General features: G+C 39.2%; 2 protein-coding genes across 9 annotated transcripts in view; one reads left to right on the top strand and one right to left on the bottom strand.

The window, feature by feature from the left end:
* The first annotated feature begins 458 nt into the window (after positions 1 to 458).
* SON (SON DNA and RNA binding protein) overlaps positions 459 to 25352 on the top strand; it is a 32597-nt gene continuing 7703 nt past the window's right edge. For 3 of the 5 annotated variants that reach the window (XM_081799628.1, XM_031031399.2, XM_081799629.1), the window contains exons 1-8: positions 459 to 607; positions 3676 to 3842; positions 5967 to 11879; positions 13707 to 13867; positions 15796 to 15942; positions 16117 to 16305; positions 23305 to 23415; positions 24536 to 24652. In XM_081799628.1, the coding sequence (XP_081655754.1) occupies positions 531 to 607; positions 3676 to 3842; positions 5967 to 11879; positions 13707 to 13867; positions 15796 to 15942; positions 16117 to 16305; positions 23305 to 23415; positions 24536 to 24652 (6882 nt within the window). In that variant the 5' untranslated portion in view covers positions 459 to 530. Of the gene's footprint in view, positions 608 to 3675; positions 3843 to 5966; positions 11880 to 13706; positions 13868 to 14096; positions 15623 to 15795; positions 15943 to 16116; positions 16306 to 16419; positions 17220 to 23304; positions 23416 to 24535; positions 24653 to 25352 lie in introns of those variants that run through there. The other 2 variants (XM_081799631.1, XM_081799632.1) reach the window with 2 other exon arrangements.
* The window catches only part of DONSON (DNA replication fork stabilization factor DONSON), a 27711-nt gene continuing 17880 nt past the window's right edge, over positions 15522 to 25352 (bottom strand). The window contains exons 11-12 of one of the 4 annotated variants that reach the window (XR_014138994.1): positions 23123 to 23228; positions 15522 to 21061 (exon numbers count right to left, since the gene is read on the bottom strand). The gene's annotated coding sequence lies outside the window, so the exon portion shown is untranslated. Of the gene's footprint in view, positions 21062 to 22003; positions 23229 to 23867; positions 23903 to 25352 lie in introns of those variants that run through there. The other 3 variants (XM_081799647.1, XM_081799637.1, XM_081799653.1) reach the window with 3 other exon arrangements.

The raw sequence follows: 25352 nt of genomic DNA on the forward strand, positions 1-25352 counted from the left end.
AAAGATGGGGGTAAAAACGTGTTCTTATTCGCATCACTGTGGAGGCGGGCACTGATTAATGCTTTTCCGGATGCATCTCCCTGCCAAAACAACTTGGCGCCACCCAGAAACGGCGGAGGCCCCGTATCAAACCACGTAGCCCTTCTTGCTTCCTTTTGTCATGCTATGTAATCTTCGGCATTTAGTAAGCTTCTTAAGGCTTCCCAAACACTGTTGGGAGACTGACAAGCTGACACAGTCGTCTCAGAAGAGACTTCTCCTGTAATGGCGCCTGCGTCAGTCACTAACATGGCGGACATAGTCGTGCGCGGCGCAAACGTCAGCACCTCTACCCCAGCCGCTCAGAAACAGCGGAGGAGAACTGGGCCGTGCTCACTGATTGGCCCAGCGGCGGAGCGTGCCGGTCTGGACGCTCCCACAGAAGCCAATCAGGACGCCGAAAGACGGAATTGGCCGCTGCGCCTCCTCCCGAGGCATGCTGGGAGCCTGGAGGACTAGCGAGGAGGAGTTGAGAGAACGGAGCGGACGCCATGGCGACCAACATCGAGCAGATTTTTAGGTCTTTCGTGGTCAGTAAATTCCGGGAAATTCAACAGGAGCTTTCCAGGTAAACGCTTCCCAGACTCTTCTGCTCCCAAGGGACCGATAGGGCCCCGTGTAGCTTTCCACAGCACCTTTTTACAGAGACGCCGTCGTTCCTCGCCTCAGGCCCCGCTACAGCCCCGCCTGGGCCTGGGATCCATTTTCCGGGCCCTCCCCCCCTCCCCCCATCCGCTCCCTCCCTTTCCAGCGAGGAACTTCGCCTTTTCCGAGGTAACCCCAGACTCTCTCTTCTAGAACCGAGTTGAGATGCTTACTCTTTTTTCCCGTTTGGTCATCTCTTCCTTTTTAGCTACTTGTAGGCCTGGTTGTGCACCAGAGACGGGCCTAGTTCCTTCCTCAGCTCCTCCTCCGCCGCCGCCGCGTTTCCCCTCCCCCCTCTCCGCCTCCGCGGATTTCGCCGGCCGGTGCCTATGACCGGAAAGGGTCTCTAACGGCCGTTTCTTGAGTAATCTTAAATCCGCTTTATTATTGCACGCTCCGGACCATTTGGGGGGTCGGGATCCTTTAATTAGATTATTTGGGCCCTGGTGTCCTGTGGCTTCCGCCAGGCAGCATTCTAATGGATTAGAAATTGAAGTTAAAGCTGCTAACAAATTAATGTTAAGGTACTTTGACGAGATGTTTGAGGTGAGGATGGAAGGGAACTTCGAATTACTAGTAATCTTTCAATTTGGCAAGTAGATAGTAGGCTTTGTGTTTAGGTCTTTTTTTTTTTTTTTTTTTTTTTGCTACTCCCGCCCCAATTGACATGTATGACCAACACGCTACTTTTGCCGTTGCTCTGACTTTACGTAGTTTACCCTTGGTTCCACAAAATTTGAACAGGAAGAGATTTCCAAAGAGCTGTTTACCGAGAAAGGAAAATGGTGTTGGTCTCGTTGTTTCGTGGTTGTCTTTGAGTATTTTTGCTTTATGTAACGTAAATATTTTTTCCGGGTTCAAATGTTTTTGCTAGTTATATTTTAAAAGTTGAGAGTAAGAGCAATACGTGAATTCGAAAACGCAATTGTAAATTAAGCGCTGAAATTAACATAGCGTTATTGGGGCAATGGTATATAGTATCGCCAAAATCACTACTTTTGCAGGATATATTAAGTAGGAAATATATCCGCTCACTCATTTCAAGGCTGTTTAAAATTTTGTTCTATGTTAGTGATTTTAGATGATGAGAAAAGTCCAGAGGTAAAGGAATATGATTTTTCTGCAACCTTTGATAGTTTCAAGCGATGATTGTTTATTGTAATGTCTTTTATATCTTTAAAAATCAGTTTCTGTATTTGAAAAACAAGTGTTTTATTGTAAAAATTTTAGAAAAAATAAACGAGAAAGTTGAAAAGCCACCACATAATGTTCTTTATGTTCTTTCATTTTTTTCCTTGTGTGTACAGATGCACATACATATTTTGTGAAGTGTGATCTTGTTTTGTGTTGTTTTTTCACCTGATCATGAACAAGCTTACCTTTTTCACATTCTCAGTTGTCTTTTAGGACTTTTTTTAATGCCTTCATAGACTTCTGTTGTAGGAATGTATTGTTGGATATTTAGGTGGTTTGAAGTTTTCATCCCTTTTCAGTAACTGAGATAAATATCTAATAGCTGTAAGATGATTATTTTAACAGATTTTAAAGTTGCGCTTCTCTGAGTTTTAAAATGCCCTAATAATGTGATCATGTATGTGTAAGTGCTTAGGAAGAGTGTAAAAGAGCTCCAGAAACAAAAGTCTAAAAAGAATACTAGATAAACTTAGAAGAATATTTAGTCAACTAATATGTAATACATTATTGGTCTAAAAACAAAATTTTGGCTTATTTGTCATTTCAGTGAGCTATATTTGCCATATTTCCCCATCTGTTTTTACATATATCAGTTTGGGTAAGGAGGCTGATGTTTAAGTAGTTAAGGTACCTATTACATATATGTGGTGGTTAAGAGTAGGAGCTCTGGTTTTGAATACCAGCTTCACCTAATAATAGTTACGTGAACTTGAGTTAGGTTTTTTCTGTGTCATTTTCCTCATTTGTAAAATCAGAATGATACTGCTAATCACAGAGTTGTGTTAGGATTAATTGAGTTAAGAAATGTAAACCCAATGATTCTAATTAGTAGTAAATGTTAATATTACGTGACTCGTGTTAGAAAATCAAGTGTTCCCAAATAACTACTGAGATTTTTTTTTGATTTTTGACCATTGAGACTTTTATCAGGTAGTGGATCATAATTGATCTGTTTTGTTAGCTAATTTTAATTAAATTGAATGTGTTGAAATTATTTTTCAAAACAATTTTATTTACATAAAAACAGTAAAAATTACTAGGTAAATGACATGCCTCTCACGTCAAGATTTCTGGTCCTGTTAATTGAAAACGCATTAAACCATCTATGTTAACTTACTGTTATTTTAAATGTCATTTGTTTTCCATGAGTTTTTTTGAAAAGAAAATATCAGGATTCTTGATCAGTGTTACCCACTGATTGTATAAATGTATTTTTCTTTTTAAACTTTATGGTATTTCAGTAACTTTGATCAGTCTAAACTTGATCAGAGGCTACAGTTTACCCTTTTTACTCAATGTGTCCGTGGTAACCGTTCCTTGATACTGTTGATGTTGATTGTGATCCATGCACAGGTGTGGTTTTATTGTGGTTGTAGTTTCTATCATAATGTTAGAATGATATATTATACCATGTATGTTAGGTAGTATATCTTTCTTTGGATTTGTGATTGTGATCTTTATAGTTTTTCTCCCCTGAGATAAATATGCAAGTAACCCACATCTAAATCACTTTAAATTTCTGGGAATATTTTATTATTTTTTTTAAAAAGCTTAGAAAGCTGTTTTAAAGACTTTTTTTCTTAGCTTTCATAGTTCTGAAAATTAAGTGATTGTGTAAAAGTGAAAATGTACCAACTTCAGATAGGGTGAAGGAAGCACTGTTGAGGAGTATCATCTGAAAGAAATAAAAAATGTTGAAATGTATGAACAATGTAAGATTATTCTAATCAGTTGAGTTATAAATATTATATGGTGTGGTAAAAGTATTAATGAATTTTGATAACTTTTCTTGTCAAGTGGAAGAAGTGAAGGCCAGCTCAATGGTGAAACAAATACACCTAATGAAGGAAACCAGGCAGGTGATGCAGCTGCCTCTGCCAGGAGCCTCCCAAATGAAGAAATAGTTCAGAAGATAGAGGAAGTACTTTCTGGGGTCTTAGATACAGAACTACGATATAAGCCAGGTAAGCTGGAGATAATCAGCGGTCTCAAAAACTTTAAGATTTTTAAATAGTTAACAGTATTATTTTTTTACTACAGGGTATTTAAAAATTTTGCTAGTTCTAAAACTTAGTAAGTTTGAGTTTATTTATTGAAGACTTTGTTTAAAGTCTTCTCTGAAAATACAGTTGTACCTGAAACATGAGCATTGATACTTGATTGCTTTGTTGGTGGATTATAACTTTATTTTATTAAGTTTTGTAGTGACTCTCTACCAGGATTTTGAATGTGGGTTTTCATGGAACAATTGTGTAAATGTCTGTTTTGGAAGATACAGGAGCCTGGACCAAATTTGTAATGATTTTTTTTTTTTAAGATTTTATTTATTTATTAGAGAGAGAGAAACAGCATGAGAGGGGAGAGGGTCAGAGAGAGAAGCAGGCTCCCCGCTGAGCTGGGAGCCCGATGGGACTCCGTCCCAGGACTCCAAGACCATGACCTGAGCCGAAGGCAGTCGCTTAACCAACTGAGCCACCCAGGCGCCCCACCAAATTTGTAATGATTTTAAAACCCTGGGAGGTTTTATTTTAAAGCCCAAGCTCAGAGATTGCCTTGTTTTTGCATCTATTCCTCTTAAAAGTGCAGTGAATGGAGAGAAATCATTGCTTTGATATTTAGTATTTGGGGAATTAATTAAATAATTGAAGCTTAGAAATGAAAGATTTATGATCAACCACAAAAATAACTATCTTCAGTTTTGGAAATGGGGTGGTATGGCTTTTTATTTTTTATTTGTATTATTTTTAATCTAGGATATGGTAAAAAAAAAAAAAGCATAGATTTCAGCTATATTTAGATGAATGGCTGTAGCAGCTTTTTCTTGAATTATAACTTACCTAACTAGCATAAGGTGCATAATAAATAGAGGTAGAAAAGAGTTTTGCTTTGGAGTGGATCTTGTCATGTATTAATTCATTTTTCCCATAATCTTAGTGGCCTGGATATCTGATCAGCTTTTCTGGGATCACTAAAATTTATCTGTTTTGATAACGGCATTACAGTAAATTAGTTGTAAAGTCGAAAAGCTATTTTTTCTTTCAGATATGCAGTGTTCTTAAGTTAAATGTAAAGGAGTATAAGAATTTTTTTCCTGAAGTGACATATTTTTTAAGTGGAAACATTAAGATTATTTTAGTAATTTTAGAAGAGTGTTGAAGGAAAAGGTTTTTTTATTACAATGTAACATGAGTGTGATGAGATAAAATTCAAGTTTCATGTTGCTGCTTTACATTAGTTGTTTGGCCCTTTGTGTACTATATAAAAGCAATCACTAGTGTTTGCTGAGGGCTTACTATGTGCCAGGCATTGCTCAGTGTACTTTGTGTGTTTTTAACTCACTTTGTCCTCTAACTCTAGGAGACACAGTGTCAGTAATTTTGCCAAGTCCATTCACCTAGTGAGTGGTAATTGATTCAGGATCCAGAAGCAGACCCGTCTGTTCCAGAGCCAGTGTTGTTTCCTGTATAAATAGGGTTTATTAAATAGTCATAAAATGATTTAATATATATATTTTTATAGGAATTTTAACAATTGGTAATGGGAAATTTTCCTCTGTAAGTGTAGTTTGAAAGTAGTTTGCTGTAATTTGAGAGCTGGAGAAAATAGTTGTAAATAAGTTTAGTAAACTAAACACATTTTATTTTATTTTTTTTTAAAGATTTTATTTATTTATTTATTCATGAGAGACAGAGAGAGAGAGAGAGGGAAGCAGAGGGAGAGGCAGGCTCCCAAGGAGCAGGGAGCCCGATGCGGGACTTGATCCCAGGCCGAAGCCGAAGGCAGACGCCCAACCATCTGAGCCACCCAGGCGCCCAACTAAACACATTTTAATGTGACTTTCAAGTTTCCGTGATAAACTGAGAACTTGTTTTTAACCCAGACTTTAGTTGTAGAAAGAAATACTGGAAAAGTTTCAATCTTTAGATAATTGGGCTTGTAGAACATAGGTTATTTGGTAACTTTATTTAACTTAACAAGAAGCATTACACTATGGTGTCTTAACATGAAATGTAAATTTTGTTTATGTGATTTATTATCTAAGTTTACTTTGGGGAATGCTTGACAAAATTAATTTTCTTTAATTTCAGACCTGAAGGAGGCCTCCAGAAAAAGTAGATGTGTGTCTGTACAAACAGATCCTACTGATGAAATTCCCACCAAAAAGTCAAAGAAGCATAAAAAGCACAAAAATAAAAAGAAGAAAAAGAAGAAAGAAAAGGAAAAAAAGTATAAAAGACAACCAGAAGAATCTGAATCAAAGGCGAAATCACATCATGATGGGAACATAGATTTAGAATCGGATTCCTTTTTGAAGTTTGATTCTGAACCTTCAACGATGGCACTGGAGCATCCTGTAAGAGCGTTTGGCCTTTCTGAGACCAGTGAATCTCCTGAGGTTATGTTAGAACCTCCTGTGGTATCAATGGAGATATCAGAGCCACACACTTTAGAAACTCTGAAGCCAGCTACAAAAACTGCAGAACTGTCCATTGCATCAACATCAGTAATTTCAGTGCAGTCAGAGCAGTCTGTGGCAGTCATGCTGGAACCATCCATGACAAAGATTCTGGATTCCTTTACAACGGCACCAGTGCCTACTACATCAGTAGTGCTAAAGTCACCTGAGCCAGTTGTACCAATGTCAACGGAGTATCAGATGAAGCCTGTGCTGAAATCTTTGGAGACCACACCTCCAGAGCAATCAAAGATCATGTTAGAACCTCCAGTAGCAAAAGGGCTAGAGCCATCAGAAACCCTTGTGGTATCATCCGAGATACCTACTGAGGTACACCCTGAGCCAAGCACATCAACAACAATGGATTTTCCAGAGTCATCTGCAACTGAAGGGCTCAGATTGCCAGAGCAGCCTGTAGAAGTACCATCGGAGATTGCAGATTCATCCATGACAAGACCACAGGAGTTGCTGGAGCTGCCCAAGACCACAGCGTTGGAGCTGCCGGAGTCGTCGGTGGCCTCAGTGATGGAGTTGCCGGGGCCACCTGCGACCTCCAAGCCGGAGTTGCAGGGGCCCCCTGTGACTCCAGTGCTGGAGTTACCTGGGCCCTCTGCTACCCCATTGCCAGAGTTGCCAGGCCCCCTTTCTACCCCAGTGCCTGAGTTGCTAGGGCCCCCTGCATCGGCAGTGCCTGAGCTGCCGGGGCCCTCTGCGACATCAGTGCCACAGTTGTCGCAGGAATTGCCAGGGCTTCCAGCACCATCCGTGGGGTTGGAGCCACCACAGGAGGTACCAGAGCCACCTGTGATGGCACAGGAGTTGCCAGGGCTGCCTGCGGTGACAGCAGCAGTAGAGTTGCCAGGGCAGCCTGCGGTAACAGTAGCAATGGAGTTGACCGAACAACCTGTGACGACGTCAGAGTTGGAGCAGCCTATGGGGATGACAACGGTGGAACATCCTGGGCAGCCTGAGGTGACAACGGCAACCGGGTTGCTGGGGCAGCCTGAGGCAGCGATGGTGCTGGAGTTGCCAGGACAGCCAGTGGCAACGACAGCGCTGGAGTTGCCGGGGCAGCCTTCGGTGACTGGGGTGCCAGAGTTGCCAGGGCTGCCTTCGGCAACTAGGGCACTGGAGTTGTCAGGGCAGCCTGTGGCAACTGGGGCACTGGAGTTGCCTGGGCAGCTCATGGCAACTGGGGCACTGGAGTTCTCGGGGCAGTCTGGGGCAGCTGGAGCACTGGAGCTTTTGGGGCAGCCTCTGGCAACAGGGGTGCTGGAGTTGCCAGGGCAGCCTGGGGCACCAGAGTTGCCTGGGCAGCCTGTGGCAACTGTGGCGCTGGAGATCTCTGTTCAGTCTGTGGTGACAACGGAGCTGTCAACGATGACCGTGTCGCAGTCCCTGGAGGTGCCCTCGACGACAGCGCTGGAATCCTATAATACGGTAGCACAGGAGCTGCCTACTACATTAGTGGGGGAGACTTCTGTAACAGTAGGAGTGGATCCCTTGATGGCCCAGGAATCCCATATGTTAGCTTCTAACACCATGGAGACCCATATGTTAGCGTCCAACACCATGGACTCCCAAATGCTAGCGTCCAACACCATGGATTCCCAGATGCTAGCGTCCAACACCATGGATTCCCAGATGTTAGCCTCTAGCACCATGGACTCCCAGATGTTAGCAACCAGCTCCATGGACTCCCAGATGTTAGCAACCAGCTCCATGGACTCCCAGATGTTAGCAACCAGCTCCATGGACTCTCAGATGTTAGCAACCAGCTCCATGGACTCCCAGATGTTAGCAACCAGCTCCATGGACTCTCAGATGTTAGCAACCAGTTCCATGGACTCTCAGATGTTAGCAACCAGCTCCATGGACTCTCAGATGTTAGCAACCAGCACCATGGATTCCCAGATGTTAGCAACCAGCACCATGGATTCCCAGATGTTAGCTACTAGCTCTATGGATTCTCAGATGTTAGCATCAGGCACCATGGACTCTCAGATGTTAGCCTCCGGCACCATGGATGCTCAGATGTTGGCATCTGGTACCATGGATGCCCAGATGTTAGCATCTAGTACCCAAGATTCTGCTATGTTGGGTTCAAAATCTCCTGATCCCTATAGGTTAGCTCAGGATCCTTACAGGTTAGCTCAGGATCCCTATAGGTTAGGTCATGACCCTTATAGGTTAGGTCATGATGCCTACAGGTTAGGGCAAGACCCTTATAGATTAGGCCATGATCCCTACAGACTAACTCCTGATCCCTATAGGATGTCACCTAGACCCTATAGGATAGCACCCAGGTCTTACAGAATAGCCCCCAGGCCATATAGGTTAGCACCAAGACCCCTGATGTTAGCATCTAGACGTTCTATGATGATGTCCTATGCTGCAGAACGTTCCATGATGTCATCTTACGAACGCTCTATGATGTCCTATGAGCGGTCTATGATGTCCCCTATGGCTGAGCGCTCTATGATGTCAGCCTATGAGCGCTCTATGATGTCAGCCTATGAGCGCTCTATGATGTCCCCTATGGCTGAGCGCTCTATGATGTCAGCTTATGAACGCTCTATGATGTCAGCTTACGAGCGCTCCATGATGTCCCCAATGGCTGACCGATCTATGATGTCCATGGGTGCCGACCGGTCTATGATGTCATCCTACTCTGCTGCTGACCGGTCTATGATGTCATCGTACTCTGCAGCTGACCGATCTATGATGTCATCTTACACTGCTGATCGTTCAATGATGTCTATGGCAGCTGATTCTTACACCGATTCTTATACTGATACATATACGGAGGCATATATGGTGCCACCTTTGCCTCCTGAAGAGCCTCCAACAATGCCACCATTGCCACCTGAGGAGCCACCAATGACACCACCATTGCCTCCTGAGGAACCACCAGAGGGTCCAGCATTACCTACTGAGCAGTCAGCATTAACAGCTGAAAACACTTGGCCTACTGAGGTGCCAGCATTACCTCCTGAAGAGTCTGTGTCGCTCTCTGAACCTTCTGTGAGTCAAAATGAGATTTCAGAGCCTTCGGCATTGCCTGCTAATTATTCGGTGTCAGCATCAGATCCTTCGGTGTTAGCATCAGAGGCTGCTGTGACTGTTCCAGAACTACCATTAGAGCCAGAGTCTTCAGTTACAACAACACCTGTAGAGTCTGCTGTAGTAGCAGAAGAACATCGAGTTTTTCGAGAGAGAGCAGTGACTTACATGGTATCTGAAACTCCCATAATGTCAGCTGAACCAACTGTATTAACATCAGAGTCTTCAGTTACGTCTGAGACGGCAGAGACCTTTGATTCCATGAAAGCTTCAGGACATGTTGCCCCAGAGGTGTCTCTGTCTCTCTTAGAGCCAGCTGCAACTAATCCAGAGCCATCACAGAGCACTCTAGAGCTTCCAGCCATGGCTGTTTCAGAGCTTCCAGCTGTGGCTGTCCCAGAGCCACCAACTGGGACTGTTCCAGAGCCCCCAGCTGTGGCAGTCCTGGAGACCCCAGCCGTGGCTATCGCAGACCCAACAGCTGTGGCTGTTCCAGACCCACCTGCTGAGGCTGTCCCTGAGACCCTGGCCTTGGCCGAGTCAGAGCATGTTACCACTCCTGTGCCAGTTGTTTCTACCCTGGAGCCCGCTGTGCCTGGCCTGGAACCAGCAGTGTCAGTCCCTCAGCCTAATGCAGTTGTTTCAGAACCATCTGTTTCTGTCCAAGAATCCACTGTGATAATTTCAGAGCCTGCTGTTACTGTCTCAGAGCAGACCCAAGTAATACCAACTAAGATGGTTTTAGAGTCTACACCAATGATACTGGAGTCTAGTGTTATAAAAGGAGTGAATTTACTCTCTGGTGATCAAAATCTTGCTCCAGAGATTGGCATACAGGAGATTCCCATGAATTCAGATGAAGAGCCACATGCTGAAGGACACCTGAAGAACGACCCTTACGAAAGTGAACATGGTACAAATATAGACCTTAATATAAATAATCATTTAGTTGCTAAAGAGGTGGAACATAATACATTAGTGTCTGCTGCCAGCACTGGTGCTGTTGGTGAAATTGGTGAAGGGAATATTTTGTCCATCAGTGAGACTAAACAATGCACAGTATTGGATACCTGTTCTAGTGTTAGTGAAGCTGATGGAGGAACTCTATCTTCTGCTGGTCCCCCTGCTCTTGAACCTGATGCAGTGGGAACTAGTAAGGGTATTGAATTCGCCACAGCATCTGCTCTCGGTTCAGTTAGTAATTATGATGTTGAAGTATCGTTAACTACTCAAGATACTGAACATGACATGATAATTTCCACTAGCCCTAGTGGTGGTAGTGAAGCTGACATAGAGGGACCTTTGCCTGCTAAAGACATTCATCTTGATTTACCATCTAATAATTTTATTAGTAAGGATGCAGAAGGACCATTATCTATAAAAGACTGTGACCAGACATTAGCAGTTGCTCTCAGTCCTAAAGAAAGTAGTGGAGAAGATAAAGAAGTACCTCTCCCTACTAAAGAGATACTGTCTGACTCAGGATTTTCTGCCAATATTGATGATATTAATGAAGCAGATTTAGTGAGACCGTTACTTCCTAAGGACATGGAACGCCTTACAAGCCTTAGAGCTGGTATTGAAGGACCTTTACTTGCAAGTGAGGTTGAACGTGACAAATCTGCTGCCAGTCCAGTTGTAATCAGTATACCAGAAAGAGCTTCAGAGTCGTCTTCAGAGGAAAAAGATGATTATGAAATTTTTGTAAAAGTTAAGGATACACATGAGAAAAGCAAGAAAAACAAAAACCGAGACAAAGGTGAGAAAGAGAAGAAAAGAGACTCTTCGTTAAGATCTCGAAGTAAGCGTTCCAAGTCTTCTGAACACAAATCACGCAAGCGTACCAGTGAATCTCGTTCTAGGGCAAGGAAGAGATCATCTAAGTCCAAGTCTCATCGCTCTCAAACACGTTCAAGGTCCCGTTCAAGGCGCAGGAGGAGGAGCAGCAGGTCAAGGTCAAAGTCCAGAGGAAGGCGATCTGTATCAAAAGAGAAGCGTAAAAGATCTCCAAAGCACAGGTCGAAGTCCAGGGAAAGAAAAAGAAAAAGATCAAGTTCCAGGGATAACCGGAAAACAGTTAGAGCTCGCAGTCGCACCCCAAGTCGTCGGAGTCGGAGTCACACTCCAAGTCGTCGAAGAAGATCTAGATCTGTGGGAAGGAGGAGCTTTAGTATTTCCCCAAGCCGCCGGAGCCGCACCCCAAGCCGCCGCAGCCGCACCCCAAGCCGCCGCAGCCGCACCCCAAGCCGCCGCAGCCGCACCCCAAGCCGCCGCAGCCGTACCCCTAGCCGCCGGAGCCGCACCCCTAGCCGCCGGAGAAGATCAAGGTCTGTGGTAAGGAGACGAAGCTTTAGCATCTCACCAGTAAGATTAAGGAGATCACGAACACCCTTGAGAAGAAGGTTTAGCAGATCTCCCATCCGTCGTAAACGATCCAGGTCTTCTGAAAGAGGCAGATCACCTAAACGTCTGACGGATTTAAGTAAGTCTTTTTAAAATTTAATGGTATTGTAATAGAGAATGACTTAATTTTTTTCTGATCTTTAAGTCAAGTGGAATACTTTGGGTTTTTGGTTTAGGGTAAGTATTTCTGTCTTTAAGTTTCTGTAGTTGACTCCTGGGCAACATGGGTTTGAACTGGATGGGTCTACTTATGTGTGGATTTTTTTGATAAATAACATAGTAGTAGTATAAATGTATTTTCTTTATGGTTTAAAATTTTTTCTTTAGCACAAAGCATGTAAATACATAGACAAAATAGGTGTTAATCCGCTGTTTATGTTATCAGTAGTTATCAGTACACTCTCAGTAGTAAAGTTTTTGGGTAATCAAAAGTTATATGCAGTTTTCAAGTTACCTAGGGGTCAGCCAGCACCTTTAACCCTTCTTGTTGTTCAAGGGTCAGCGGTAATTAGATTTGCTTGTGTTTGAAAATTGTGTAGTGATAAGTACATTTATAATTAGAGTTAAAAAGACCTGTTTTGGAGTGTATTAGAACCAAGATGTTTTCATACTTGAAAGTTTTAGTTTGCTTCAACTATCTTCCATAACTAAAGATGGAAAGTACAAGTCTAGTTAACGATAAGGCTGGTATATGCTTCATTGTTTTGTTATATGTATTCCAATACAGAATCTTGCATATAAGCCTAAAATTAGTCTTTTTTAAAAATAAGTTACAGGGGCGCCTGGGTGGCTCAGATGGTTAAGCGTCTGCCTTCGGCTCAGGTCATGATCCCAGGGTCCTGGAATCGAGTGCCGCATCGGGCTCCCTGCTAGGCGGGGAGCCTGCTTCTCTTCCTCTGCCTCTCTCTCTCTCTCTCTGACTTTCATGAATAAATAAATAAAAATTAAAAAAAATAAAAATAAGTTACGTATTTAAAAATGGCAACACAGGGCTGTTAAATCTGTGTGAAGGTAATTCTGATTGGTATAATGGATAAAGAATGGAAGTGAGTAGGGAATTTTGCATGTGGGGAGTTATTTTTTAGCTGGGTGGCTGATACTAGCAAAAGTTAAATTCATTAAAGTGATTTTAGTATTTTAATAATCTGCCTTTAAAAGTAAAATGCTCTAGTTCCTCTTGATTTAAGAACTGCAGGGATGATTAAAACTTGATAGTAGTGCATGACTACCTGCTGGATGATTTATCATTATCTTAGTAGATTGGACATTTCTAGGTCAGGGTTGTCTAAAGTAGGCCCTTAATAGAACAATAAGGGAAAATGCATTCAGTTCAACAAAAGTTGAGTTCTGTTTTTATTCATAGAATTACATCTTTGAAGTGATTACAAGTTGGTAGAAGAGACATGGATAAAATGCATATATGTCTCTCTTATTAATAGTAACCTGCCAAAAAAAGTAGAATGTGATGATTACTGTAAGTACTGGTGTAGGTAAGGCACTTTGGGGAGCACATTGGAGAAGTGTTGAATTCTGACTTAAGGCCTATTAGAAGAGTTGGCACTTGAACTTGGGCTTAAAGAGTGATTTAAAATGACAGATTAAAAGGAAAGTAATTTTACGGGCATCATAATTTTGGAAAATAAAGAGGGCTCTGCCGTATGTGTGTGTGTATGTGTGTCAGAGTGTGTGGTAAAGTGTTGTATGCTATTTTGTATAGTATTTGAATGGGAAGCTAAATGTCAACTTACTCGGGTCATTTACTTAAAAACTCAGCCAAGGAATGATTTGATCACAGTTATATGTTAGGGCAGAAAACTGATGCCTTTAATTTTGTTACCATATAAGATTTTAGATAATACAAAGTGTTAAGCCTATAGGAAAATTGCTTATATTTTTCCTCTTCCAGATAAGGCTCAATTACTTGAAATAGCCAAAGCTAATGCAGCTGCCATGTGTGCTAAGGCTGGTGTTCCTTTACCGCCAAACCTAAAGCCTGCACCTCCACCTACAATAGAAGAGAAAGTTGCTAAAAAGTCAGGAGGAGCTACTATAGAAGAACTAACTGAGGTAAGCTAGACAGAATTTGTTTACATTCTTAAATGGATTATTTCAGTGATGTTGACTCTGGAGCGTGCCAAAACCCGAATTGTGGGCTGAACTGATAATGGCTGGCACCGAGTGGCCAAAACCCGAAATACAGATGTGGCAGCGGCAGAAGCTCTGTTTAGCAGGCCATTATCCGGGATGGCTAAGCTCCGCTAGCTAAAAGTTACTTCCCATTACTTTTGCTTTCCAGTTTTAGAAGCCAAACTGACTGAGGAGTGGGACGGTTCGTTTGAATGGAGGAGGTGTTGAGTGAGCAACACGCAGAAGCTCGCCTACAGTTTCGTTTCCATTCACGACGTGTTCACTGATCGCCACGAGTGTACTGCATATACGTAAAGACACAGACAATCTTCAGAAATGATCTTTTGCCACCGGAGCTTGGAAATTAATGAGAATAGCTGGCCATTGCCTGAAAGGAACTTCTTACGCATCAACATTTCGGGTTTTGGCTGTTTGGTACCAGCCATTGGTGATAATGGCCGGCCATTATCAGTTCTTCCTGCGGTTCGGGTTTTGGCAGTAACATATATTTTAAACACACTTATTTTTGTTTTTAAGAATTTGATCTTTTCAATTGAGGCTTTTTTGGCTTTGTTTTGTTAATATTATTTTTATTATTATTTTTTTTGGGAGGATGCTGAAATATTGCTGCTAGGATCCAGAAATATCACACTGTTTCATATATTGAAACTTGTTATTGGCTAGCCTTATGCCAGCCTGCCACTGTCAATATATTCTGTTCCCCTTGGTTACAAGCTTGGTATATACTCTGTGTTTTTTTGGCCAATTGAGCTTTTTATCCTATTGTAACATTTTCAATTGATGATGGATGTGACAAATTCTGCTTGTATAGACAAGTCCACCCAAATTTATTCTGACCTTTTTATAAAGCCAGGTAATGGAGTCTATTCCTTAGCTTCTTAGGAAGGAATGGACTTTGCTTTATGTGTCAGACCTCATCAGTTAACACACTCTCCATCATGCCTTATTTTTCATTCTTGAGTTTTGTTCCTTTAGAGACTCAACCTACAAAACATTTATGGAGAGACAATTACCATCTAACCCAGTTGCAGAAGTTTAAAATTTTTTATTTTGCCATGCATTTGGGGGTTCATATAGTTTCTTAATCTGTTTTCTCACTTAGATTTATTGCAATATGAATTACAACTTTTTTAATTTAAGGACTTAGTGAAGGCTTCTATTACTTGCTTATCAAATCTAAGCTCCTTCTAAAGCCTCGTGAACACTTAGTGTTTCCCTATATGTTTTTAAGCCTCATTTTCAGCCCTCTTGTTCTTCCAATAAGTTTCTCACCTTTTTACCACCATCTAACTAGGATGACTCTATTTTTCTTTTCCTGCCAATCCTTGTTCTTAACTATGAAAATCTGGCTTAGAACTCAAGGAATAGCCCTTGATTATCAAATTCTGCCTGATTCTGTTTTCTCTTAAGCTTTTGTTCTTTCAGCACTTATGTACTCAGTTTGTATTATATCAGTTTGCACTTGTTAATTGTGTTGCTCTGTAAAAGCGTTCCTCAGTTATTTCATGTGTATGTAATTCTGTTTCTTGACCTAGATTGTAAGCTCTCTGGGAGCAGGGACCACGTCTTCTACTTTTCTTTCTTTTTTTTTTTTTTTTTTTGTATTCCCTGGACAGTGCCCAGTACAGTGCTCTGCACATAGTAGGTGCTCAATAAATGTTGTTGACTGACTGACCAGTTAGAGTGTGTTTAAATAATAGCTAGTTCGCTAAGTTACTTACCTACAACCTATTGTTAATCTTGTTTTATTTCCGAAAGTTGATTTTATGTGGTTTCGATTTTTTAAAAAAAATTGCATGTTATTCCATATAAAGTGTAAGATTTATTTTTTGTTTTTATTTTTTAAGAAATGCAAACAGATCGCACAAAGTAAAGAAGATGATGATGTAATAGTGAATAAGCCTCATGTTTCGGACGAAGAGGAAGAAGAACCTCCTTTTTATCATCATCCCTTTAAACTCAGTGAACCCAAACCCATTTTTTTCAATCTGAATGTGAGTATTAGTGTTTATGGTTTGATGAAACAGCATAGGGACTATTTAAATAAAACTCAAATGGAATTTAATGTTTTAATTTTTGGATTACCATGAGAAATAATGAACAAACCTATTTTCAGATTATGTTGAAAGTCTTTGGAGTTTTAATTAAGGAAATACATTATTTTTTAGATTGCTGCAGCAAAGCCAACTCCACCAAAAAGCCAGGTAACGTTAACGAAAGAGTTTCCTGTGTCATCTGGATCTCAACATCGAAAAAAAGAAGCAGATAGTGTTTATGGAGAATGGGTTCCTGTAGAGAAAAATGGTGAAGAAAACAAAGATGATGATAATGTTTTCAGCAGCAATTTGCCCTCTGAGGTAAGTAAGAGGAATATTGTGTTTTTTGTTTTTTGTTTTTTGTTTTTTAATACCTGAATCTCCCATTTTATTGTTACCTTATATCTGATTTGGATTCTGTTTCACTCTTCTTAGGGCCGGGTTAAACGGCAGGGCCGGGTTAGACGACAGATGAAACAACCCGCAGCTTCTCATTTGACAGTAACTCGATGCAATTCACTTTGTGGAACCAAGCCACAAAGTGAAAAGCATCGAATTGCAGAGAACAGTGTTATCACATCCCTACCCAACATTGGGCCCTCCTTGCACTTATGGGAAGGTAGCCCAAGGTACAACTATTTAGCTTCCCGTTTTGCTTCAAGGCTCTATAGCTCTAGATTTTGGTGGTAGCAAATTTACTGGGTGGAGGGATTGAGCAGAGAGAGGCAGATCCTCAGGTTCAACACAAGAACTGGATTGGAAAAGGTCATTGTAGGCTAATGTGTGAGCATCTTGGATACATAGCCCATTGCCCTTAAATAATGGTTTCTCTGGGTGGTTTGTCAGATAGCCTTTAATTTTAATCATTTTCCCTTCCCTGTGCTACCTTGGCCCTTTGGAATTCTTGTGTTTAACCTAATGCTCAGCCTTGGTACTTCCATTTCCCTTCTCCTTCCCCTCTTTGCTACTATTAAAAGTTGGAGAAGTGGAATTCACACCTTGAAATTTCCATGAGGCTATAGTTGTATCTTGTCAAAATGACGCAGTAATAATGCCAAGTGTCAAAACAACCCCATTAAAATGCTGCCTGATTAAATAATGTGCTGCTAAGTATAGTGCACATGAAAACAGCAAGACTGTATATATATGTAAATATATATATATATATCTGTATCTTTGTATGTATCTCTGTATCTGTACCTTTGCTGTATCTTTTAATAAACAGTTTACTTTTATTTAACTTGTTGTGCAAAATCACGCTTGGGGGATCTGGGAGGGTGGAGAATTATTAGGGGCGGGGGTGGGAGTTTTGACTGATACTATAGACTAGTTATCACCTCTTGCCCTTGGTTCCAAAGCTCAGACATTTGTCCAAGGACTGGACTAGATAATATGAGGCCCTTACAATGTGGGACTTCTTCCCCACTTTTCTTGCAGTTCTGGGATACATGGGTCAGAGAGACCTGTTCTCTCCAACTCAGATTCCCTTCATTGGCCATATCATCTTAAACTAAACACCTCCATTATTACAATAAACAAATCCTGTTGTTTATAAAATCAAAGTGAACAGAACCCAAATCAGAAATCTTTTGATAGTGTATTTTTTCCCCTGAGTTATTCACAGGTGACATTTTCACAGTTTTTTTTGACCTGTGGCATTTTAAGAGAGAGCAAGTTCTGTATGATGAAGCCGGACATGATAATTAGCTAGTGCAACTTACAGTCCCCAGTGATGATTTATATTTACATGGGATTCAGCAATTGAAGCAAGTTATACTATCACCAGTGAGGAAGGGATAGTTGGTTTGGACATTATTTTAATAAAACCAGTTGAGTAGCTCAGTTGCTAATCCCCAAATCAGGCTACCTGCACATCTCAAGAGGGAAGGGTTAACTGACATTTGCAATTGACTTAAATCTTGTAGTAGCTGAATATAGATCATGATAAGAGGGCCAAACAGACTTACTTAGAAATTCTGATACATACGCTTTTAGTAATTTGCAGATTAAGCATTTAACAGAGTAGGGAAAGACATAACGGAGATTATTTATGTGAGAAAACATTTCCAGCCGAGAATATTGAAAAATTCCAAGGGATTATCCTGAGAAAATAAGTGCTCATAACTATTTTAACCTTAGTTGAACATGGGGAAAGTGCTTAGTGAATCCTGATGAATGTTTCTTTTTGATTGAGACTTTATGTATATATATTTATTTATATATTTGAAGTTTAGTACTCTGCCATTTTCAGTCTTAACACTGACAGTGTGGTGCCTTAGCCTTGTCTGTCATCAAAAGCGGTTGTCAGATTTTAAAAGTTGGGGGGAATTATTCCAAAGAAATCCCAGGGGGAAAAGTTGGGTATTCGAATTTTATATTAAGCAGTCTTTCATGAAAGCAGGAAAAAGAGTTCAGAGGGCTAAAGAAAAGCGGATTTCTCCTATGGGAGGGTATATACAAGTATCTGATATCAGAACGCTTTGAGCTAGTTTCGTAGAAGATCAGACTGAAAAAATATGTAGGTTAACTTTAAGCAGAAACAAATCCCAAAATTTTAGAAGAGGAAAAAGGGTAGGGTTTTGTTTTGCTTTTTAGGTCTCTGTACTTTTACCCAACAATAGTAGTAAACACCTCGAAGAAATGGTCACAGTATAAAATGTTTAGTTCTAGTTATTTAGCTGTATCTTGCAAATACATTTGTAAGATTATGTTCTGTATACCAATGTTTGTGGAATACTATTGGTGACATTTTATGGGAGCATTGACCCTTTTGATTCCCTGTGAGGAGTTGAAATAAAGGCTTTTATAGAGTAAAAGGAAAGTTCTTTCAAATGGTCACTGTTAAGTATTCTTTTTTTTAACTTACCAATCATCTTCATTTTAATAAACATAAATGGAGTTTGTGGTTTTTTAGTTTTAAGCATAAAACATTTAAGCAAAGATCACAGATTTGATCTCAGCTTTGCTGTAATCCTTAACCCCACTAATTGTCTTGCACATGAGTGCTCTTTGACATAAGCATGAGTGGATAGATGTGGATGGATCAACATAAATCCGTATCTTATGGAATATCAGCTCATCAGACTGTGCCTTACTGCCATAGCATCGTCTTCCTACCCAGAAGCCAGCCAGCAGCATCCTCAGTAAGGAGTGACTACAGAACTTTGACCATATTTGTGTGAATCTGATTCATAAACAGTGAAATCAAAAATGTTGGAAAACTAATATTTAAAAAATTGTCCTTGGGGGCACTCATTCTTGGTAATCAAGTTAGAGGCTTATTGGGTAGAAGATTTAAATGTAATCTTTGACATAAAATTTCCTTGGGTTTACTATTAATCATAAATGTTTAGAGGTCCAGAGGTAGGCAGTATGCCTGGTTTGTTTATTGAAAAATATTTCCACATTCCAGTGGAGCTACAGTTCTCTTAAGTGTAGAAGTTTTAAATTTATAGTTTAGGAAAGCTCAGTGCTTGGGGTAAGATGTAAATTTTAATTGAAAATTAATCACACGGGTCCTGGCAGTGTAGAATGGTTAAATACAGCCTTGTTATTCATTCTTCCCTTAAATTTTCCTCGGTGATTAACACTGAATTTCTTTGAACCATTTAGTAGGTTATCTATTTGTTTTGTTATTGTAGTTTATTTAGATTAAATGTATAAGAGTTATACTAGAGAAGTCTAAATGATGTAATAAAAAGATTCATAATTTATGGTTTAAAAACCAACACATGACAACTGAGATATTCTGTTTTTGTGGTTTTTGTTTTTGTAGTTGTGCTCTTCTTTTCTATATGAACCTCTTTGTAACTTGTTAATTTTTGCTAAGTATTTTAAAATCCTATTTTACATACAGGTCAGATGCATTTTCTTAGTTCCATGTTCTTACAATTAAAAGTTTCCTTTTATACTGTCTTTTAAGATACCTGCAATTATCTTTGTAGAAAATAATTTTCATATTACAGGGCTTATTTTCCTTATCTGACTGACCCCTTCCTAATAATTCTTTTTAGCCTTTTTCTATCCTTTCATTGACTTTCTAAGAAATACCTAAGGTAATTGTTATATTTATGTAAATAGTTGGGTTGACAAAAGGGGGAAGTAAATGATACAGGATTTTTTTTTTTTTTTTAAATGAGGAAGATACAGAAGGTACACAGTTATAACTTGGGTTATGAAATGCATGTTACATTATGGATTTCATTATTCCTGACACTTTCAGATTACGGAAGAAGTGATCTGCTGTGTTGCTGTAGTAGAGAGATGAAATAACTTGGATAGGTTTTTATTAGTATGAGAACTGGAATTATAATTCAGAATACTCTTTTATGTAGATTTTACTTCTTAGAATAAGTCCTAGCCTAAAGGAATTAAACATTTCCCCCATTATAATACTTAAAATATTACTATAGTATCATAATTAGACTTAGAAAATCTATAGTCTATCGGGAAACAAGGCTTGTTGATGACAACTTGACAGTAGTAGTCTATGAGATTTAAGATTTTCCCCTCCTCGTTTTTAGAAGGGCTTTCTAAAAAGCATGACTTCGGTACCTTTCCCATATTCCCATTTCTGAGGAACGTTAAAAGATGGTTAAGGCTCTAAAGTTCACTGTGTAGTATAATCCACTGTATACATATACACATAACACGCACACCATATAGTCCAATGTCGTAGTCACTGGCCACTGAAAAATCAGTTCCTTAATTGCCCTAGCCACATTTCAAGTGCCCTTTAGCTGTCATTGTAGAGAATAATACTGGCCAGTGTTCTAAAGAATAGTTCTGGTATTTTATGAGAATTTTAATACTGACATGTAACATTTGGTCTAGTCCTTGAGTATTAAGGCTTTGGGGATTATATTTGGCTTTTTGTGCATTATTGCATATCTTGAATTACCTTGAAAACCTGGAAACATGCTTTTTGATTCAAACTCTTGAGGATCCTTAAGAGGTTAAGATAATCCTGGTTCATTTTATTTTGAGTATATTTCTTCACATTTAAAAATACAAATATAAAATTAATTACTGTCTGGTAATAAGGTTTTGACATGAACTTGCAGCTCACTTGGTAAGCCTGTTGAAAAAATGAAACTGTGTTACTTCAGGAAAAAAATAGTTGTAATTTTATCTAAGGTAAATTTATATTAAACATCAAGGTTGTTATATTAAATTTCTTTCAGCGTGAGATGTGAATTTAACAAAGTATGACTGAGATTGGAATGAAGTTTCATCCTGGGGATAAATGACGAGAGCTTTAGGTTATCTGCTTAGTCAGTAAAGACTTAAAAAAGTATGAAGAAATGTTTTCAGAAGGAGGGATTCAAAGATAGGTGTATTGATTTGCTTCCAGTTGGGAAGAATTTTATTCTGGAAAAGTTGGGAGCTTTCAGAGCCATCTTAACTACATTTTCATGGCTAAATTCATAGTTGGGAAATTGGGAATTAGGGCCTGGGGTGGTGGGTAGATAGATTTTCCTCATTATCTCCTATAAGCTTAGACTTTCTGGAATAAAAACCCATTTATACCTAAACATCCTCAAACACTTATAGACTGCTACCCAAAGTAGTTTGGGCAAGGTTAATGAACAGTATTTGAGATGTTTTTGGTGGACCTTCAGATTACATAGATAATCGCACCTAACAGTTTTAGGAAACATCTAAGGCCAAAGGAATGTAAATTTCGGCCTGAAATATCTGGGTTCCCATTTAAAGTGCTAGCAGTTGATCAGAATTATAATAGAAGTAAAAAGTGAAGACACTAAAGTTTTTAGTGTTTAATTGTGACTTTTCTTAGATTATTTTTTATAGGCCCCAGATATATTCTAATTAGTATGGACAATTTACTGTATTAACTAAGAAATTAAGATCTTTCATTCATGAGATCTATAAACCGTACAATTACAGAATGAGTTCGATTCATTTTGCTTTCGTTTTGAGAAGGTAATACATAAGAATCTGTGTGGAAGAAAAAATTTAATTTTGCTAGAAGAATATTATGAGATGATTCAGCAAGATAACTAAGAATGATAGAAGAATAAGGGGTTCTGAAGGTAGGAAAAGGAAGATCAGTAATTCTTATGCATGAGATAGAATTACTCTCAAGTGGTCACATACCCTTCTCTACTATATAGGTCTTTATTTTAGAAGAAGTATTTCATATGCAGTACACAGTTAAATTACAGATAGCCTTTACTTAGCTTTTTAAGAAAAATCCTTAGCTGTTAACTTATCTTCCTGACTTTATGTTTGTCTTATCCAAGCAGTACCCATTAACCATTCTTTGTAAATAAATATAGGAAAACCTTCCCATGTCAAATAAACATTTTCCGAAAATGAATTTTCTTGGGTGCAATCACTGGGAAATATTAATGGGTTAAGTTGTGTCAGAAGAAAAGTATTAAGAATTGGTAAGTTGATATAAGTCAACATGAGCTCTTAACATTAGACAAAAGAACATCAAATACTTGATTTTCCTTTTATGGTTGAGCCTTCCACAAAACTGATAAATTGGGAATTTGTTCTAAAGATTACCTTTAAGAATTTTCCTGGGACATTATGAAGCATTTCAAAAAGTTAAACCATAAAGTCACTTCTGCTTAACACAAAGTTTTTATAGGTAGGGTATGAGCTTTGAAAAGGAAGACCTAAGTCTATTCAGACATACCTCATTTTAAGTATTTTTGTTCATGTTGTTCTGTACCCCCACAGAACTATTTTAATTTGGGTCATTGATACATATAAATTGAAAACAAAAAATCATTTATTTAATATTTTTTGAAGAAGTGGAGTTCTTAAGACCAAATTATCCCTGAGCATCTGCAAGAAGGTGGAAAGATGTGTGGATGAGTGAAGGAGAGGCCACTGATAGGATAGTGGTTTTCTGCTTGCTTATTCAAGAACCTTGCTTATTACTTCTGAATGTTATGCTAATAAGTAAGGTAAAATGAAAACTGCTAATGCATATAACAGTTCAAAAATAGTTCAAAATTTCTCAGTTTTTTGTAAATGACTTGTTAGTGAAAGCTAGAGAGTTTTAAGTTCTTTGCAGGTTTCTATGATTGTAATTTGATAAAGTAGAAAATATGAAATCGCATTTTGGGTTGAGTTCAACTGCCTCTGATACTTTGTAACTTACCTTAAATCCTCGCCTACTTTCCAAGGTTCCTTTACTTTTTGGCATCTTCTCTGTACTTTTCAAGATTATTAATTTGTAAGACTATTTTATTTTTGACATGCAGCAGCTAAAGATAAGAGCACTTTTTAGAATTTAGGGGGTCTATCGTAAGTTGAGATAATTATCTATGTTTTCTTTCTTAGCCTGTGGACATCTCAACAGCAATGAGTGAGCGGGCACTTGCTCAGAAAAGACTCAGTGAGAATGCATTTGACCTTGAAGCCATGAGCATGTTAAATCGAGCTCAGGAACGGGTATGTAGCAGTTCTAATGTCTGAGTGAGAATTTAATTAGATAGTTGTGAGATAAGCTAAGTCTGTGGCATGCTGTTGAAATGTTAAAAATCCAAGGAAATAATTTGGCATTATTAGCTTATTTTAAATGAAAGTGATTTGGGGCATGCTCATTCATTTAGTAAGTATTTATTGTGTGCTGTGTGGCAGGAACTGTTTAGGAAAGTAAAAGAAAATTCCCTGCCCTTACAGAGTTCCTAAGTTGGTGTCTAAAAGTAGCTATGCACCCATAGTAGCCCTGTGAGATGTGGGTACTATTATGATTTCCCAGTTTCCAGTGGAGGAAAACTGGTTGGTCAACTTGAAATGAAGATGATGCTGTATGTTAACTATATTGGAATTAAAAGTAAAAAAAAAAAAAAAAAAGTGATTAGGCAGTCTGAGTCCAGAGTCTGTATTTTTAACAGTGCAAGTTTTTCCATTTGTCTTCTACATTCCTTTGGTAGATCTGTATAGAAACAGTAAATACACTTTAAGACAGATAAGGAAATACTACTGCCTGACAATACCAGTGTGTAGTAAATCTGTGGAGGACCGACAACTGATTCTTTAACCATCATAGTAAATGATGGTGATTAACGTGCTCAGTTTTAAAAAACTGTTTTATGTGTTTGAACAGTTTCCTGTATTTATTACTCCTTAAACATGTCTCTTGAATTTATTCTGGATTTCTAATACCACAAAGAAGGTAGTTAAAAACTCAGGTGATTATGACATTTATATACATACATAAGCAGAGGGCAGGGATCCTTTGCTGTATGAACTCTTTTCTGTGTTCATGTATCCATGTGATATTTTGAAGAATGAGTATTATAGTTATACTTTTTAGTTGTTAGAAATACATCTCAAATCTTGTTATTAATGGGACCCACTGAATGTTACCAAAGTGTTTCTTTGGAGTGTTTAAGAAAACAACTTTAAATATGTTATAAATTCAGCATACTGTTTTAAAAGTTGAAGTTTTAAGTCTTACTTAGCCTTTTCAAGAACAAAATAAACCATTTCGTGTGGTGAAATAAACCAGTGGGATTTTGATTAGATAATTTTACATAGTTAATTGAGGCATCTTTTTTTCCTTCAGATTGATGCCTGGGCTCAGCTGAACTCCATTCCTGGTCAGTTCACCGGAAGTACGGGAGTACAGGTTCTAACACAAGAACAGTTGGCTAATACTGGTGCCCAAGCCTGGATTAAAAAGGTACACAACATCTGCACATACGAAAGTGGCCAAGTACAAAGTTAAGATTTTTTTTTTTAGAAAATGTTTTATTAAAAATGCACGAAGAAGCCAGTGACTTTAACCAAAGTTCATGAGTAGATTTGCTATGTGTGTATACTCTAGGATGGACACTGAAGATGGACCTGATTTGTGAGACTGGCAAATGTATAAATATGGCTTAAGAGCCGCTCCGTTTATATCCTCAAGTTACTTCTGTATTGCTGCTGCTGGTTTTTTGGGGGTGGTTTTTTAAAACTGTTTTGAATGCTAACAGTGTATCTCAGGTGCTGTTCAGAATGTTCCACAGTTCCTGTTGGACTACTAATCTAATGATTTCAAAGCAGTGGTTCTCAAATTTTTTCTCATCATGGGATACTTTGTTACAGGTTTATTTTTGGTGGATCACTGCCCCCAAGAGCCCTCTTACCATCCCAGTTTTTCCATTTCTCTGTTCCTCTGTCCTCCTTTCCCCTTCCTTAGTGCCTGTGCCCTCTTGTAAGCTCTCTTGGCCCTTATTCCTCACCCCTCTGGTGACCTCCAGCCCCTGATCCCTATGGTTGTCAGCTGCCGGTTACAGCAAGTTGGTTGGGAGGCCCCAGTATTAGCACTGCATGTGGTGATTTTGCCATGGGACTGGAAGGCTGGGGAGGAGGAGGGCTGGAGTGTGTGTGTTGGGGGG

Source organism: Leptonychotes weddellii, chromosome 1 (assembly GCF_054177405.1).
Source record: "Leptonychotes weddellii isolate Sample4059 chromosome 1, ASM5417740v2, whole genome shotgun sequence".
Classification (NCBI taxonomy): Eukaryota; Metazoa; Chordata; class Mammalia; order Carnivora; family Phocidae; genus Leptonychotes; species Leptonychotes weddellii.